Source organism: Zasmidium cellare (genome assembly GCF_010093935.1).
Source record: "Zasmidium cellare ATCC 36951 unplaced genomic scaffold M409scaffold_3, whole genome shotgun sequence".
Classification (NCBI taxonomy): domain Eukaryota; kingdom Fungi; phylum Ascomycota; class Dothideomycetes; order Mycosphaerellales; family Mycosphaerellaceae; genus Zasmidium; species Zasmidium cellare.
The window spans coordinates 12,659-26,839 of NW_022986947.1; the positions used below are offsets into that span (position 1 = coordinate 12,659).

The 14,181-nt window shown below is 53.3% G+C and overlaps 7 protein-coding genes across 7 annotated transcripts; 3 read left to right on the top strand and 4 right to left on the bottom strand.

Annotated features, from left to right (window-relative positions):
* Positions 1-1,030: 1,030 nt before the first annotated feature.
* On the top strand, positions 1,031-3,929 carry M409DRAFT_49813 (uncharacterized protein; the record flags this gene model as incomplete). The annotated part of the gene is made up of 2 exons (XM_033811354.1): positions 1,031-3,738; positions 3,773-3,929. 2 exons carry the CDS (start codon positions 1,031-1,033, stop codon positions 3,927-3,929), a joined length of 2,865 nt encoding a protein of 954 aa, XP_033672945.1.
* An 841-nt stretch (positions 3,930-4,770) lies between these two features.
* M409DRAFT_62882 (uncharacterized protein) lies at positions 4,771-7,244 on the top strand (the record flags this gene model as incomplete). Its single annotated transcript, XM_033815348.1, has 2 exons — positions 4,771-4,970; positions 5,357-7,244. 2 exons carry the CDS (start codon positions 4,771-4,773, stop codon positions 7,242-7,244), a joined length of 2,088 nt encoding a protein of 695 aa, XP_033672946.1.
* Positions 7,245-7,375: 131 nt separating this feature from the next.
* M409DRAFT_17300 (uncharacterized protein) lies at positions 7,376-8,224 on the bottom strand (the record flags this gene model as incomplete). The annotated part of the gene is made up of 4 exons (XM_033803999.1): positions 7,376-7,740; positions 7,927-8,031; positions 8,098-8,119; positions 8,186-8,224. The coding sequence occupies 4 exons, from the start codon at positions 8,222-8,224 to the stop codon at positions 7,376-7,378; spliced, it is 531 nt and encodes a 176-aa protein (XP_033672947.1).
* A 330-nt stretch (positions 8,225-8,554) lies between these two features.
* M409DRAFT_17301 (uncharacterized protein) lies at positions 8,555-9,064 on the bottom strand (the record flags this gene model as incomplete). The annotated part of the gene is made up of 1 exon (XM_033804000.1): positions 8,555-9,064. One exon carries the CDS (start codon positions 9,062-9,064, stop codon positions 8,555-8,557), a length of 510 nt encoding a protein of 169 aa, XP_033672948.1.
* A 278-nt stretch (positions 9,065-9,342) lies between these two features.
* M409DRAFT_17302 (uncharacterized protein) lies at positions 9,343-9,654 on the bottom strand (the record flags this gene model as incomplete). The annotated part of the gene is made up of 1 exon (XM_033804001.1): positions 9,343-9,654. The coding sequence occupies one exon, from the start codon at positions 9,652-9,654 to the stop codon at positions 9,343-9,345; it is 312 nt and encodes a 103-aa protein (XP_033672949.1).
* A 388-nt stretch (positions 9,655-10,042) lies between these two features.
* Positions 10,043-11,718, top strand: M409DRAFT_17303 (uncharacterized protein; the record flags this gene model as incomplete). Its single annotated transcript, XM_033804002.1, has 4 exons — positions 10,043-10,260; positions 10,319-10,488; positions 10,550-10,671; positions 10,723-11,718. 4 exons carry the CDS (start codon positions 10,043-10,045, stop codon positions 11,716-11,718), a joined length of 1,506 nt encoding a protein of 501 aa, XP_033672950.1.
* A 1,153-nt stretch (positions 11,719-12,871) lies between these two features.
* Positions 12,872-13,181, bottom strand: M409DRAFT_17304 (uncharacterized protein; the record flags this gene model as incomplete). Its single annotated transcript, XM_033804003.1, has 2 exons — positions 12,872-13,117; positions 13,173-13,181. 2 exons carry the CDS (start codon positions 13,179-13,181, stop codon positions 12,872-12,874), a joined length of 255 nt encoding a protein of 84 aa, XP_033672951.1.
* Positions 13,182-14,181: the final 1,000 nt, after the last annotated feature.

Sequence of the window (14,181 nt, forward strand, 5' to 3'; positions counted from 1 at the left end):
AGTGATGGCCGTGGGCTTTTCTTGCGCTGGAGTTGCTTCGACATTTTGTTTTCTTCGGCCATCACTTTGCATTATATATCCATTCACTTTCCTTTCCTCTTCATGGGTGTTCCACCGTCGGCGGGACTCCTCCACATGCCCGTCGACGCTGCCAGGTCGGTTTTAAGAAAAACATCTTAAGCAGAGTGCTGGCACCACGTGCAAGGCTCAGAGAGAATCGCGGTTAAATAGTAGCTTGCATGTGAAGAATGACCAGGCATAGCCTCAACTCGGCTCCATAATACCCCATTACTGGACAAAATAACAATCTGTCGCTGACGAACCTCAGTTCGCACAGACTCACTCACCATGCAAAAATCCACATGTAACCCACTCATAACTCCGAGCGACATGCAGGTTCGTATATAACTGCGAGAAATGTCATACCAAACGGGACATGGTACGAGGAAGAATTCGGCGACGAAAAAGTGGATGCGATTGCGAGAAAATTGTGGTGGGTTAACGCCGATGCAGGTACGGCCCCGGTTAGAGTTTGGATTTGGGGCATTAGGGTTTGGGCAAGGACCCACTTAAGTGAAGCGAAGCTGGACTACATGTCTTGTGGATTTTTCGATTTTGAATGGGTTGTGAGCAGCACAACACGTAGAGGGTTGGGGGAATTGTGATTTTGGAAGGCGAATAGTTGCATTCGTCGACAGAATTTGGAGATGCATTGCAGGTGTTCAAATTCGGCCTTTGCGACATGTGCATCGAATACATTTCAAGCGGGCCACATCGTAGATACAGGCCACAAAATATGCTGTACAAGAACTCAACGAGGGCAGTAAATGCAAGCAGATTAGAAGACCCAGACTTATGAAATACACGTCAAGACATAGCAAAAAGAGCGAGTCTGCCCCTCTGTGCCAAGACTTTGTAGAATCCGCCCTCGCTGACAACATGGCTTAATACTAAGTCGCACAGATTGCTTAACGGGTGAATTGATCATGTAAAAACATTAATTAGGATTGTCTCATCTGCTTTACACTACATGTGCGCGCGTGAAAGGAGACAACGTGCGAGTGAATATCCCGCGCACGTGAATTTCGTCCGCCTACGCCCATACTCACATGCAAATCTTCCAAAAGTTTCCACATGGCTGCCTAATCTTTCACACAGTACCATTCAATCTCGAGAACCTCACGTCTCGCAAACGGCGACAGCTCCAAGCTATGACGCTAGTCTCGATGGTCACGCGACGTTGACCAATGAGGAAGCTGCCAGGTCCCTTATTCAGCGCGGCTTCAACAGCGACTTGAAGCGACGACAACGACGTCCAGTACACCAACATGGTCGACGTCTTGCACACTTGACGGCGGCGAACATTTGCAACTTCAATATCGTTCTCCTGACCTTGCAAGACTTCAACAAGCACTCAAGACCCCTCGGGCGTCATCCGCCACCACTTCACGTCGCTGCAACCAACCTCATCACCACTGCGGCGTCCAACATGGAGGTTCCTATACCACCCACCAGCCCACAGCACCAGCCTGCGGGCACCCTCGCTGGACTCGCTCCTATGATTACTCCATCGAACGCCCGAGAGACAATCAAGGCTGGACTTGTCACTGGCTTTTCATTCGGTCATATCAAGCAGAGCCTTCGCACGACCGCAATCAGTGTCTTCACCCACCAGAAGCTGGCGCCCCGCTACCAGTATCGCGTTCGAGATGGAGCAAACAATTTGGTCTTCTTTCTCTGCGCCGTCCAAGCCTACCAAGCCCCTGGAAACGACGACCAGCTTCCGAGAATCGGTGAAGTGCAGATGTTGCCACTGGGAAATTGGGAGAGCCTCTATCTCGCGCTGGTAGCTGAGATCCGCGCCGTGTATTCGGACATCAAGCTGCATTTCAACACCGAGCGTGAGGGTGGTGCGCGCGTTCTTCACATGCGCGGCGGTGATGGCAAAGAAGAGCAGAAGCCATTCACAGCTCTCAACTTTGGTCACCAGCTCGAGGAAATGTGGCATTTGCTCATGGACGCGCGCCTCCTGGGTCCACTTGAGGAAGCCGTTCGCATGGAGAACGCAACTGAGCCGTATCGTGCAAAGTTTGGCACTTCCACCTTTCGCCAGCGGTTCCAGGATCACTTTCACAGGCTCGCGAAGAAGGACATGGATGCGAAACTCGACGCGACCGAGGGCATCATCAATCAAGATTATTACACCTCAGACGAGATCATTGACCAGCTCTGGCACAAGCACGCAACTCTCGTGAGCCGCGCGTGTCGAGAGCACCTCCATATTGAGGTGGACCTACGAGCACGTCGCTCGCAGCTCCGTGAGGTGGCGAACAGTCCGCCACAAGCTGCTGCCAACCAAGACGAGCCATTCTGCTTGTGTCAAGATGGCTGTCGATGCCGACCGGCTTGTCAGTTCGAGATTGGCATTTGCGCCTGCAAGGACCTGCGCAAACAGGCTGCTGCGGTCCAAAACATAAGCAAGACGCGAAACGACAGCTTGAATCAGGAGGCCTGGCCTCTCGTGCAGCCACAGTCACCACCAGCGGAGATGCCAGCTGAGGTGCCAGACAAGTTGGCAGCAAACGAACCCGGCAGCATCTCCGACGACATGGCGAGAATGCAGATGGCAGGCAGTCCTGAGCCAGATCAACGCCTCATTCAGTCATACAAGACCGCGAGTCAGGCTGCTAGAACTGCCAGTCGCCAGACGTTCAGCAACCGTCGTGGTAGGGCCGGAACTGAAGATGGCGATCTCGCGAATGTGCCGTCTGTGCACTCAACCCGGGCCAGAGAGACTATCCGCCTGGGCCTCTATGGCGGGGATTCTGTGCAACGCTATCCAGACTTTCGTTCAATGGCCACTCCGGCGCCAGAATCTGGTTCGAATTACACGACGAACCCGCCAGCTCGTAGGCCTGTCCCTGTCACCTCAGCCCCAGTCTCTTCTCCGCCGCAGCGTCCACAGGCGACGCAGCGTTCAGAGACCACATCTCCCGACTACGCCCTGACAATCACGTCGTCGAGCAGCCCGGAACCAGAAGCACCATCGTCATCGCGTCCAAGCAATCGATTCTTGCCGCAGTTCCTGAGACCCAAGCCCAAGGGTACGACCGGACAGAGCTCCACAGGTCCAGCTCAGGACAACACGCGTCAGTCGGACAACGAGTTCGACAAGTGGGACACCTCGCATGTCAAGACGCCAAAGATATCGACTCAGGAGTGTAGGACTAAAGCTGGTGAGCGCTATCATTCTCCAATGGGTCGTCATTCAGCCGACTCGCCGGTGCTGCCTGACCGCAAGCCACCTCCTGCGACAATCCCGCGATCGAACACGGCGGATAGCACCCAGCTTCCGGTGCCAGACTTCATCGCACCTCGCCCAGCACTGAAGCAGCGCTACGTGTCAGCCGGCGGTACTGCGAAGCTTGCTGACCGAGAAGAGATCGAAGGCTTTAAGCTGCCGGAAGCTGCGGATCCTGGTGTCTATATGAAGAAGGATGAGTTGATGAAGCGACTGGCGGACGGCGAGTTTGGCACGCCTCCTCGTTCCAGCACGAACACCGACAGTGTCCCGCGATCCAGCTACGACACAGCAGTCGTGAGCAGCAACAGCAGCGCACGTGTTTCCGACGACGTTGGCAACGAGCAGGAGGGAGGCGGAAAGCGCGATCGTACCACTAGCAATACGAGCTCCAGAGGACTGAGGCGGCTGTTCAGCAGAAATGACAGCATTACGGAGTAAGTTTCTTTCTTTTTCTTCTAACGCGGACAGGACGGCAGCGCAGCAGCGAGCAGACCAGAGCATTGAGCATGAGCATCGAACGACCACCGAGCACGACGAAACGAACCGATTCGAAACCCGATCGATTTTGGATCTGAAGTTGCTGGACGCAGGTCTTGGGAGGTGCAGCCATGCGGTTGTGCTGTGATGGAGGTCAGAAAACAGAAAAGCAAGATACGGACAATAACGAATTGATGAAACTTGGGAATGGTAAGATATCCCCGTGACACACGCAACATCCATGCCATCGCTGACTGCTTTGAACACAGGGACACAGAAACAGGAACGGAGAGAACAGGATGAAATGAAGCTTGCCAATGGGATGAATAGGCACTGCTTGAGCCTCATAGGTAGCTAAAACCAAAGGAGTTGTCACGATCATGTTACAGTCACAGTCCCATCTCGTTGAAACCGCAACTTGTTGAAGACCGTTCTCGATTTCCCGCAGCGTTGTTGGAAAGACAAGGATGGAGATAGACCTCGACCTTTCCATGAGATACTCTGCGGAGGGCAGCCCCAGTGTGGAGGGAAGCGCAACGATGGAGGCTTGCCGTTGACAGTTCAAGACGTCTTATGATCTCCGTTTCTCAGAGGCATCTCGAGCAGCCAGGGCACTTAGCTGCGTTTGAGGGCTTAGTAGCATCTATCAATCCGGAGATGTGTGGAGGTTTAGTAGCGACGTTTCTGTTTAGAGCCGAGTCCGCAACGAGATGGCGCTGGCAACTTCTGCAGTATATCCCATGGCTTTCAGGTACCTCGAATGCCCAGACATTGGCTCCAGCAACATAAATGCCGAAGACGCCTGCGGGAAATGGAGTCGAAGAGGACAAGATCCGTGACAAGTATTTCCGCCGATATGGTGAAACATCCAGGATGGAGGGTGAAAGCACAAAAGTCATTGGAATTTCCCACGCTATCTGTGCTTCTCCTAAGAATCTTTCCAAGTGCCATGGCACAGAACCCCCTCCAGAATCAAACATGGATCAGAGATGCCATCTTCGCGTCCGTTAAGTAACAAGGTGTGTGTGCCGAACGCAGAGATCATGCTGCTGCCAGCAACCGCCTTTGCCCTTGAGCCCGGTGAAGGGAGAGCTTGGGCGGTAGAGTCTGGCAGTCAGCTCATCTGCTACACGCTAGGCTTTCATCATCTGGAATATGTCAGTATTGTAACATGTGGAGGGGAGTCGAGGTAGACGTACATTTGTTTGAATTGGAGGGTCATGAAGAGGAAAGGAAGTCGAGCGCGACGCGAAATGAAGTCGTCGAAAATTGCAGGGACCGTGCTTGTGCCCAAAAGTCGTGGACATTTGAGATCAGTTTTGGCCACCTCAGACCTCACGTCCTCCCTTCTATCCCATCACTTCTATCGAAATACTCCGTCATTTGACATTTCTTGATGCTAGCCTGTGGTCGCTGCAGAACCGCGTCTGTACGCCTATTCCGAGGATGGACTGCTGGTATCCAGGTTGCGCGCTATGAATCGAATCAAAATTGGAGCAGAGCGAGCCTGGGAAAGAATCCACATTTGAGATGCTACAGCGACAATGTCGACGCTGCGAGAAACAATGCATCAAGTACGACGTTAGAAGAGTTCAAAAAGACCTTAGCATTCCCGTCGGCAACATGTTCTTTCGGAGATCTGGCTAAGGATGCTGCAAGTCGCATTGACGAACAGATCGTTCTGCATGGCTATATCGGGACCAGGAGAGATGCCTCAAAGTCACTCACTTTTGCTGAGCTCCATGACATGCATCTTAAGTCGACAGTGCAGCTAGTCTCCACGCCTACCAAGGGCGTCGATGGTAGCAATGAAGCTCATCAGCTGCTCCGCAACATTGAGGATCACACTCCTGTCGCAGTGTCTGGTACCGTCAAGGCCCGCAAGGCACCGAAGACCACCGCAACAGGGGATCATAGCAATGTTCTTATTACTGGCGCTGAGATCAAGATTGAGAAGATCACGCCTCTCAATGCCTTCCCAAGGGATATCATCATGACGGAAGAGACCGTCTTCTCCCCCGAGCAACGCCATCTGCAAATCAGGAACGATCGATCAATACGGCAGGCTCTCGCCTTCAGAAGCAAGGCCGCGCGCTTGATTCGCGACGAGCTCTGCACGAAGCATGACTTCGCCGAGATCGAGACACCACTTCTCTTCAAATCAACTCCAGAGGGCGCGAGAGAGTTCTTAGTACCAACAAGAGCTGCCGGCCAGGCATACGCACTGCCACAGTCTCCTCAACAGTACAAGCAGATATTGATGGCGAGTGGAATCCCGAGGTACATGCAGATAGCGAAGTGCTTCCGCGACGAGGATCTACGAGCGGACAGGCAGCCAGAGTTCACTCAAGTCGATCTCGAAATGGCATTTGCCACCGGCGAAGATGTTATGTCCGTCATCGAGGGAGTGGCAAGGCGACTTTGGGCCGAGTTGCTGGATATTGGAGATCTGCCTGAGAAGTTCGACCGAATGACTTACGACGAAGCAATGTCGAAATACGGCTCAGACAAGCCAGATCTTCGACTAGGCTCGGAAATTGTCCGAATTGGACACCTTCTTCCACAAGACCTCGTCATGAAGATTGGGCCTCTGAATGATCCAATTGTCGAATGCATTAAGGTGCCCATAGCAGAGGATCCCCAAGAAACTAGGAAATTTGTCAACGCCTTCATGGACTCGCCTGAAGCCCAGCACTTTATACAAAACCCTGAAGGGCAGCCAGGCATTTTCATCCACAACTCGCGCAAGCCCCTTCAGGGCCTACAGCCGTTCGGCTTCGAAGCTGCTGAGCAGTTGGAGGAGGTTCTCGAACTCGAAGATGGAGACGTGGTCGTCATACAAGCACGGAAAGATGCTTCCTTCTCAGGAGGCTCTACACCTATCGGAAATCTCCGACTCGCACTGCACAAATCAGCCGTGAAGCAAGGCTTCCTGCCTGCCCCGACCGGCTTCGCGTTCACATGGATCACCGACTTCCCGCTGTTCTCGCCTGTGGTAGAAAATGAGCCAGGTCAAGGTGGCTCGGCAGGCATCTCATCAACGCATCATCCCTTCACAGCACCGAAGACGCCTGAGGATGTCGATCTCCTCCTAGAAGATCCTTTGCAAGTCAAAGCCGACCACTACGACCTTGTCGTGAATGGCGTAGAGCTCGGAGGTGGGAGCAGACGGATCCACAATGCACAGATGCAAGAGTTCATCATGCGTGAGATCCTAAAGATGAGCGACGAGCGGATGAAAGACTTCGCGCATCTAATCGAGGTCCTGCGTGCTGGCTGTCCACCACATGCTGGTATTGCACTGGGCTTCGATCGTTTGATCGCGGTGATGCTTGGAAGGGAATCCGTCAGGGATGTCATTGCCTTCCCCAAGAGCGGCAAGGGCGAAGACCTGCTCGTGAAGAGCCCGACGAAGATGACTGAGGAGCAACTCGAGACATATCATCTCCGTCTCAGAACGTAGACCAAGACATGGCACCGGGCCTGTAGATTACCTGTACACTATGAGATCGAAAACTTCACCTCCACCTATCCAAGTCCCATCATCGATCACACGACTCCATCTTCCTCACTCCAACAACTCCCCACCACCTCTCAACGCTTCTTCTTCCCATCCCTAAGCACCATCCCATCCTCCTCCAACCCCCACGCCAACGCCGCCGCCCCCAAAGCAATCAACGCCACATTCCCATAAACCCCAATATCCATCGCAATCGTATGATGGCTCGGCTGGACCCAGTGCTGAAACGCGCCATACCCCGTCGCCGCATGGTGCAACATGGTGATGACAATCACGGCGCGCGCATAAGGTTTCTTGGATTTGGGGGTCGAGGTGGCGGCGGAGAGGGAGGAGCCGGCGATGGAGGCGGGGAGGGGCACGGCGTCGGCTAGGACGAGGAGGATGGCGGAGAGGGCGAGGAGACACCAGGCGTCGGTCCAGGTTGTGTAGAGTTCGAGGTCTGTTTGGAGGGGGTTTGTTAGTTGGTTTTTCTGTCTGCTGGATCCAGATAGATGAGGGATAGCGAAGCCAATGGTCTCTTTCTGTTTGAGACGTATTCATCCATTCGAGGATATATCGCGATCCCCTCGAGTACCTCTGATCATTCAAACCGAAGAAACAAGATAGGGAATGAGCTTGTACGTACCATTCGCAGCCGGATGTCCATCCTTGGGCGGCCTGAACCAGTCGCAGACCGTCGCCGGATCGATCACGCGAGTGATACCTCTGAGGAAGTACCAGAAACTTGTTCCTGCATAACGAAGATTCAGTAAACGTTCAGGGAGAATGGAAGCGTCATTGGCGTCTTCTTACTCACCGAACACATATGCATGATAGGTCTACACGACGGAGCTGTTAGCTTCTAGCTTTGTGAGGTAGCAGCTGGAGCATGTGAAGGAACATACGTTGGTGAGTTCTCGGATTGTGTCGATTGTAGAAGGCATGGTTATGGTATTCAATGGCCTGATCAGTCCTGGAATGTTGGAGAAGAAGACAATGTACGGTGTGAGGTTCGAATGGACTTGATTTAGACTTTCTGATCTGCTGGGTACGTCATCAAGCAGCAACAGCTCCTCACTCTGGCGCCAAGTGTGATATGGCGCTCACAACGTACGAGACCGAATAGGATGGCGTCTCTTCTGTTTCGAGACAAGTTTCGCATCCTGCCAAGCGAAGCTGTGCCTGAAAAGAGGTGCTCGATCTCGTTATCTTGGCTGCCATCTTATGCTGTTTCACCATCTTGCATACAACCCGGTCCGTGCAGAATAGAGCGCTCACGATGACGGGTTGCTGGTTGAATGCTTCTGCGCGTCAGCGATGCACGCCTGCACTTCGCTCTCCAATTCCGCAAATGTCTCCTCCAACGCCTCCAGCTCGGTCGTGATGTGTTGTGCCCGGCGCTTCATCTCCTTCAGTCCCAAACTCGGATTCGGGCCAGCGACGAGCAGTCCATCGATGACCTTGATGATCTCCTTCGCAGCTGCCACGGCATTCTCCTGGCGCACTTCAACTTCCGTCCATAACCCTGGTGTGTTGAGACCAGTCAGGAGGCCGCTGAGGATGTCATGCAACGCGCTGGATTCTTTGCAGCCGTATTCGCATTGTAGGTGGATGTCGAGAGCTGCATTCTCCAATACCTCCTCGGTGGCATCCCAGTCATCCGTCAAGCCGTTGAGAGTCTCCAGCTCTTCGAGACTGTTCCCGCATGCGATGCGTGCCTTCATGAGCTTGCGTAGGAGCTTCTTCTCTCGGTTGTGCTGTTCGGCAGTGGGAGTGGTCGCCATGTTTGCGTGGGTGCCTGCGGTGTTGCGGCTGCGTATGTCAGTATGTCTTCTTTCTGATGGGGTCTGGGATAGGCAGCAACTCACGGAGAGCAGTCTCAAAGTTGAGGTCACATAAATGTGTTTGTCCTGGCGTGCATGTTTGGCAGATGTTGGCGTGCACTTTCGTTGGTTGACGGAAGCTGCATCCCACCTGGCTCCTCTCTTGAGGAAGGCGCAAGACCCAATGTAAACAGACGTCTCGTCTCTTTCACACCACCATGTGCGCAAGTACTTGTTTTTCAGACATAGCTCTCCAACTCAATCTTCGTAATGTACTGGCCCGGCACAACCACCAATCCGACGAATCTCTTCTTCATATCCACTTTCACGTTCCCCGTCTGACCCTCCTTTTCATGCCTCGCCGTAGCCGCCTCCACATCTGATTCCGTCGGTTGTCTGTACTCGTGCGTCATGGCGAGGATGATGTTGCGCTCGTTGTCGGTGCACTTCATCTGTCCTACAAACATACGGCCATCTGAGATGTGGACGTGCAGCGTTCGGTTGAGGAGGTTGGTGAGGTAGGCTTTCGCCTCGTCCGCATCGGTCTCCATTCGTTCGGGTCCTCCTATCTGACCTGTTCGACGACACGTCGATGTTGGTGTTGGATGCTCGTGTCTCGCGTTCAGTCGCAGGGGAAAGCAGGCGCTTGCCCGTATGAGGCCAATCTATCCGAGCTGTACCTGGAGCTTGATGGGCGCGCGGGCGCCGCTGTATCACTTACCTTGACAAAACAACACTGCTTGCAACAGCTGCAAGAGATAGGGCCGGCCGCTTGACGCAGGTAGGTCACATCCAGCCCTTGGGAGCTCTCGATATACATTGTCAGCTTCGTCCATGTTCTCGCCATCTTCGAGTTTCTTCGCCAAAGCGTTCAAAGTGTCCCTACTACGTCCAGCTGCACTTCACTTCAATCCGAGAGCTACAGGAGGTGTTCGAAAGATGTCCGATTTGTCCATTGAGCTCACGGCTCCTAATGGGAGGAAATATACACAGCCTACGGGTCTTTTCATCAACAATGAATGGGTGGCTTCCAGCAAGGGCGACAAGATCACGAGTATCAATCCTACCGACGAGTCTGAGATCGCTTCTGTTCATGCTGCCGAGCCAGAGGATGTTGATAAGGCTGTGGCGGCTGCCAGAGCTGCCTTTAAGGAGACGTAAGTGAGGCCTCCGTATTCTACATGCTTGTACCAATCGTTGACTCTGTATATGAAGATGGCGAGACATGGCAACCTCAGATAGAGGCGACCTTATGCTGAAGCTCTCGGCTCTTGTCGAGCAAAACGCCGAGCTTTTGGGAACCATTGAGACTTGGGACAATGGCAAGCCGTATTCTGTTGCCGTCAACGAGGATGTTGCAGAGGTTGCAGGCACCTTGAAGTATTGTGAGTGGCAATGTCCGAGCCTCTTTGTGGGAGATAGTTCGCTGATTGCTTCTCTCCCAAGACGCTGGCTGGGCAGACAAAATCCATGGCCAGGTGATAGATACCACCTCTGCCAAGTTAGCATATACCATTCGAGAGCCAATCGGTGTCTGTGGACAGATTATCCCTTGGAACTATCCACTGGTGAGCGTTTTTCAAAGGTTTTCCCCATCATTTGGCTAACCTTCAATGTAGGCTATGGCCGCATGGAAGCTTGGTCCTGCGCTTGCTTGTGGAAACACCGTTGTTCTTAAGGCCGCCGAGCAGACTCCTCTTTCTATCCTGGTTTTCGCAAACTTGATCCAGGAAGCTGGCTTCCCTCCTGGCGTCGTGAACATCATCAACGGCCATGGCCGCGTTGCTGGCGCAGCAATCGCCCAACACCCCGGAATCGACAAGATCGCCTTTACCGGCAGCACGAACACTGGTCGTGAGATTATGAAGATGGCCGCCTTGAACTTGAAGAACATCACCCTCGAGACTGGCGGCAAGTCCCCACTGCTTGTGTTCGATGACGCAGATCTCGAGCAAGCCGTCAAGTGGTCCCACATAGGTATTATGTCCAACATGGGACAAATCTGCACCGCGACATCGCGCGTGCTGGTCCAGGAGGGAGTCCACGACAAATTCGTCGAAGCCTTCAAGAAGCAAATCGCCGAGACCAGCGTCGTCGGCGACCCATTCAAAGACGACACCTTCCAAGGACCGCAGGTGACCAAGTCGCAGTACGAACGCGTCTTGAGCTACATCGAGACCGGCAAATCCGAGGGTGCCACGCTGGCAATGGGCGGCGAAGCGTACAAGAACGTCGGCGAGGGCAAAGGCTTCTTCGTCTCCCCGACCGTCTTCACCGGCGTCAAGGAGGACATGCGCATCTTCCAGGAAGAAGTATTCGGTCCCTTCGTCGTAGTCGTTCCATTCAAGACAGAGGAAGAAGCCCTCGAGCTGGCCAACAACACAACCTACGGCCTAGGCAGTGCTATCTTCACAAAAGACATCGTGAAAGCACATCGCCTAGCACGAAAGATCGAAGCGGGCATGGTCTGGATCAACTCATCGCAAGACAGCGACTTCAGAATCCCGTTCGGAGGAGTCAAGCAATCTGGCATCGGACGGGAGCTGGGGGAAGCAGGATTGGAAAGCTACACGAACAAGAAGGCAGTGCATGTGAATCTAGGGACATGGTTGTAAATGGCAAGCATGAGCGTGCATGTGGTGGTTCCGGTGGTTCGGGACGGGCTAGTAAAGACATTAAAGTGTGTTGTCCGTCCTCCAGGAACGAGCACAGCCCGGCCGGCTGACGGGGAGGCTAGATCACAAAGCCGCTTTCTGACGATGATGATGATACAGCTAGGGCAGGGGGGTTCTCGTTTTCCTTCAACCAGCCTCAATATTCAATCGACATGATCCATTGCAGCATTCGGCATCGCCGATTGCAGGTAGAAAGATTATCAATCGGCTTTGCAATCTGTCGCGTTTTCTACCTTTGGCGCAGCGCCTTCGCGGCTAGTCTCCTGGCTAGGCAGCACGATGAGCCTCGTCGTTTTCGAATTTCAATGGCCGTGAGTTGCATTCATCTAACGTCGTTTGGTGGAGGCTCGTCGTAATGTCGCTCCAATTCCAATGCATGTCGTCGTTTTGTCCCCTCCTCTCTAGATCTAGAAAGCGACTAGGCTCACGATTGCAGCGCAAGCTCGTCGACGGGGATGCATGTTCCATTTCGACTAGAAGATCTCGAGGAGACGTGGCCTGCGAAGCCACGATGCTAGGCTATCGTGATCTGCGATTGAAGCTACGACTGTTCAATGCTATCGATGATGCCAGTGACATGCAGGAGTTGATTTCCAGTTGACAGATAGATTCTCCTCGAGTTTGCTTGGTCAACTACCGATGCTCGAATCGCCTCACAAGTGTGTAGATGATGAGAGAGAAAGAAGAGTCCTCGTAGCTTTGAATCTGTTTGATTACTGCTCTTGTTTGCCAACCTCTCGTCTCTCCGTTGTGCGCGAATGAGTCAAACCGATTGAGAAACACAGTCAAACTAGAGAGGGACTTGCATACGTGCAGTCTTATCGTAGTTGTGACCAGCGGGCATTGCGCGTTGGGCGTTCTACTCTCGCGCAGCAGAGTGTGTTGATACATTGTACGACTGCACAAACAACATAATGATCAAGAGAGAACCATGTTCGTTCTCTAAGTCTGCCCTATAATTCACATATGAAGAAGGAAAGCCTGCTCGCTATATCAGAGACTACTGGGCACTCATCTCCCTCGCCCCTCTGTTCTTGTCGGTCTGTCGTCTCTAAACGTTCCACCCGGGAACGACACCTTGTCTCGTTCACTACTACGACTTCTTCTCCCCCTGCTTGCCACTCCACCCGGACCCCGACCCCGACCCCGACCTAGGGTCCTCCTTGCTCATCCCCGGCGAATTCGGGCCCTCGGACGAAGAGGGACTCGTTGCAGAAGGCGACTTGCCAGAAGACCCGCTTCCACCAGGCGATCCTGCGTTGGCGTTACTCGGAGATCCAGTGTTGCTGTTGCTGTTATTGTTCGACGAGCTACGCTTGATGGGTTTGCCCATTGTTGCCTGTGGGTCGTTAGTATCAAGTAAGTTCGATGAAGAGGGGTGTGTGAAGGCGTACCCAACCCATATCGATCACTCATAACGTTGTCTCTCGGCGACGTGGAGGGTGTTGTTCATTCACGCCTGACACCACACAAGAGTGTCCTTGTCTCGCAGGAGGAGGACGTCGAATCGATACAATCCCTTCGTCTCATTTGCAGTAACCGTACCGAACCTGCCATCTACCCACAGTCCATCGAGAGGAAAAGACGAGAATGTATATATGCGCCTTCGGTCTCGGTCCACACGACGACACCTGCACCCAAACAGTACGAACGAAAAGAAACATCCAGCCCCCCTGCCCGTCAATGTCACACTACCCGTTTCCCTCCAATGGGCCACAGAATGCATGTGTGCGGGAAGGAAGACTAAACGTACCTGACATCACTCCTGCCAAAGCCACACCCGGAACAAGCACCACCACGGCACCACCGCTACAACGAAACAAGCAAAAACACCAAAAGACAGTGTACCTGCAGTGAGCAAGCAAGCAATCAAAGAAGCTTCCCGCCCCCGACGTCCCTCGCGTCCCACGCGCAGCGAACCTACCTAACCTACCATCCACCAAGCCTCCTAGTCGAGATGGTCGGCCGTACCCTGGAGTGAGGCGCAGTCAAACATCTCGTCTAGCCCAGCTATACCACCCACGCCCACGATTCAAGTGTGACTGGCACCGAATAGGCAAAAACCCGAGAGGAGCAGACACCAATCCAGATACGCTCACCGCGCCAGACGCACGAGGCATCCTGCTAGATTTTGTTCCGCAGTAGCCAGCAGGAGTTTTATTGTCATGTCATGCAGATGGGCGCAGCCGTTTAGTCTTTTACTTACTCAAGCAAGACTTTTGCTTGCTTGCTCTGCCACCACGGATCGTTCCCGTGCATTGCATCAGGATCGTTCCTGCGGGTGATTATTGAGGCGGAAGACTATTGGGATGTAGAGTTCAGAGGGTCTGATCTGCCGACGCGGTGGTGAAGGCGCCCACGAGTGAACTGGAAGCAAGATGTTCGAGGTTCTTTCGCGAGGTG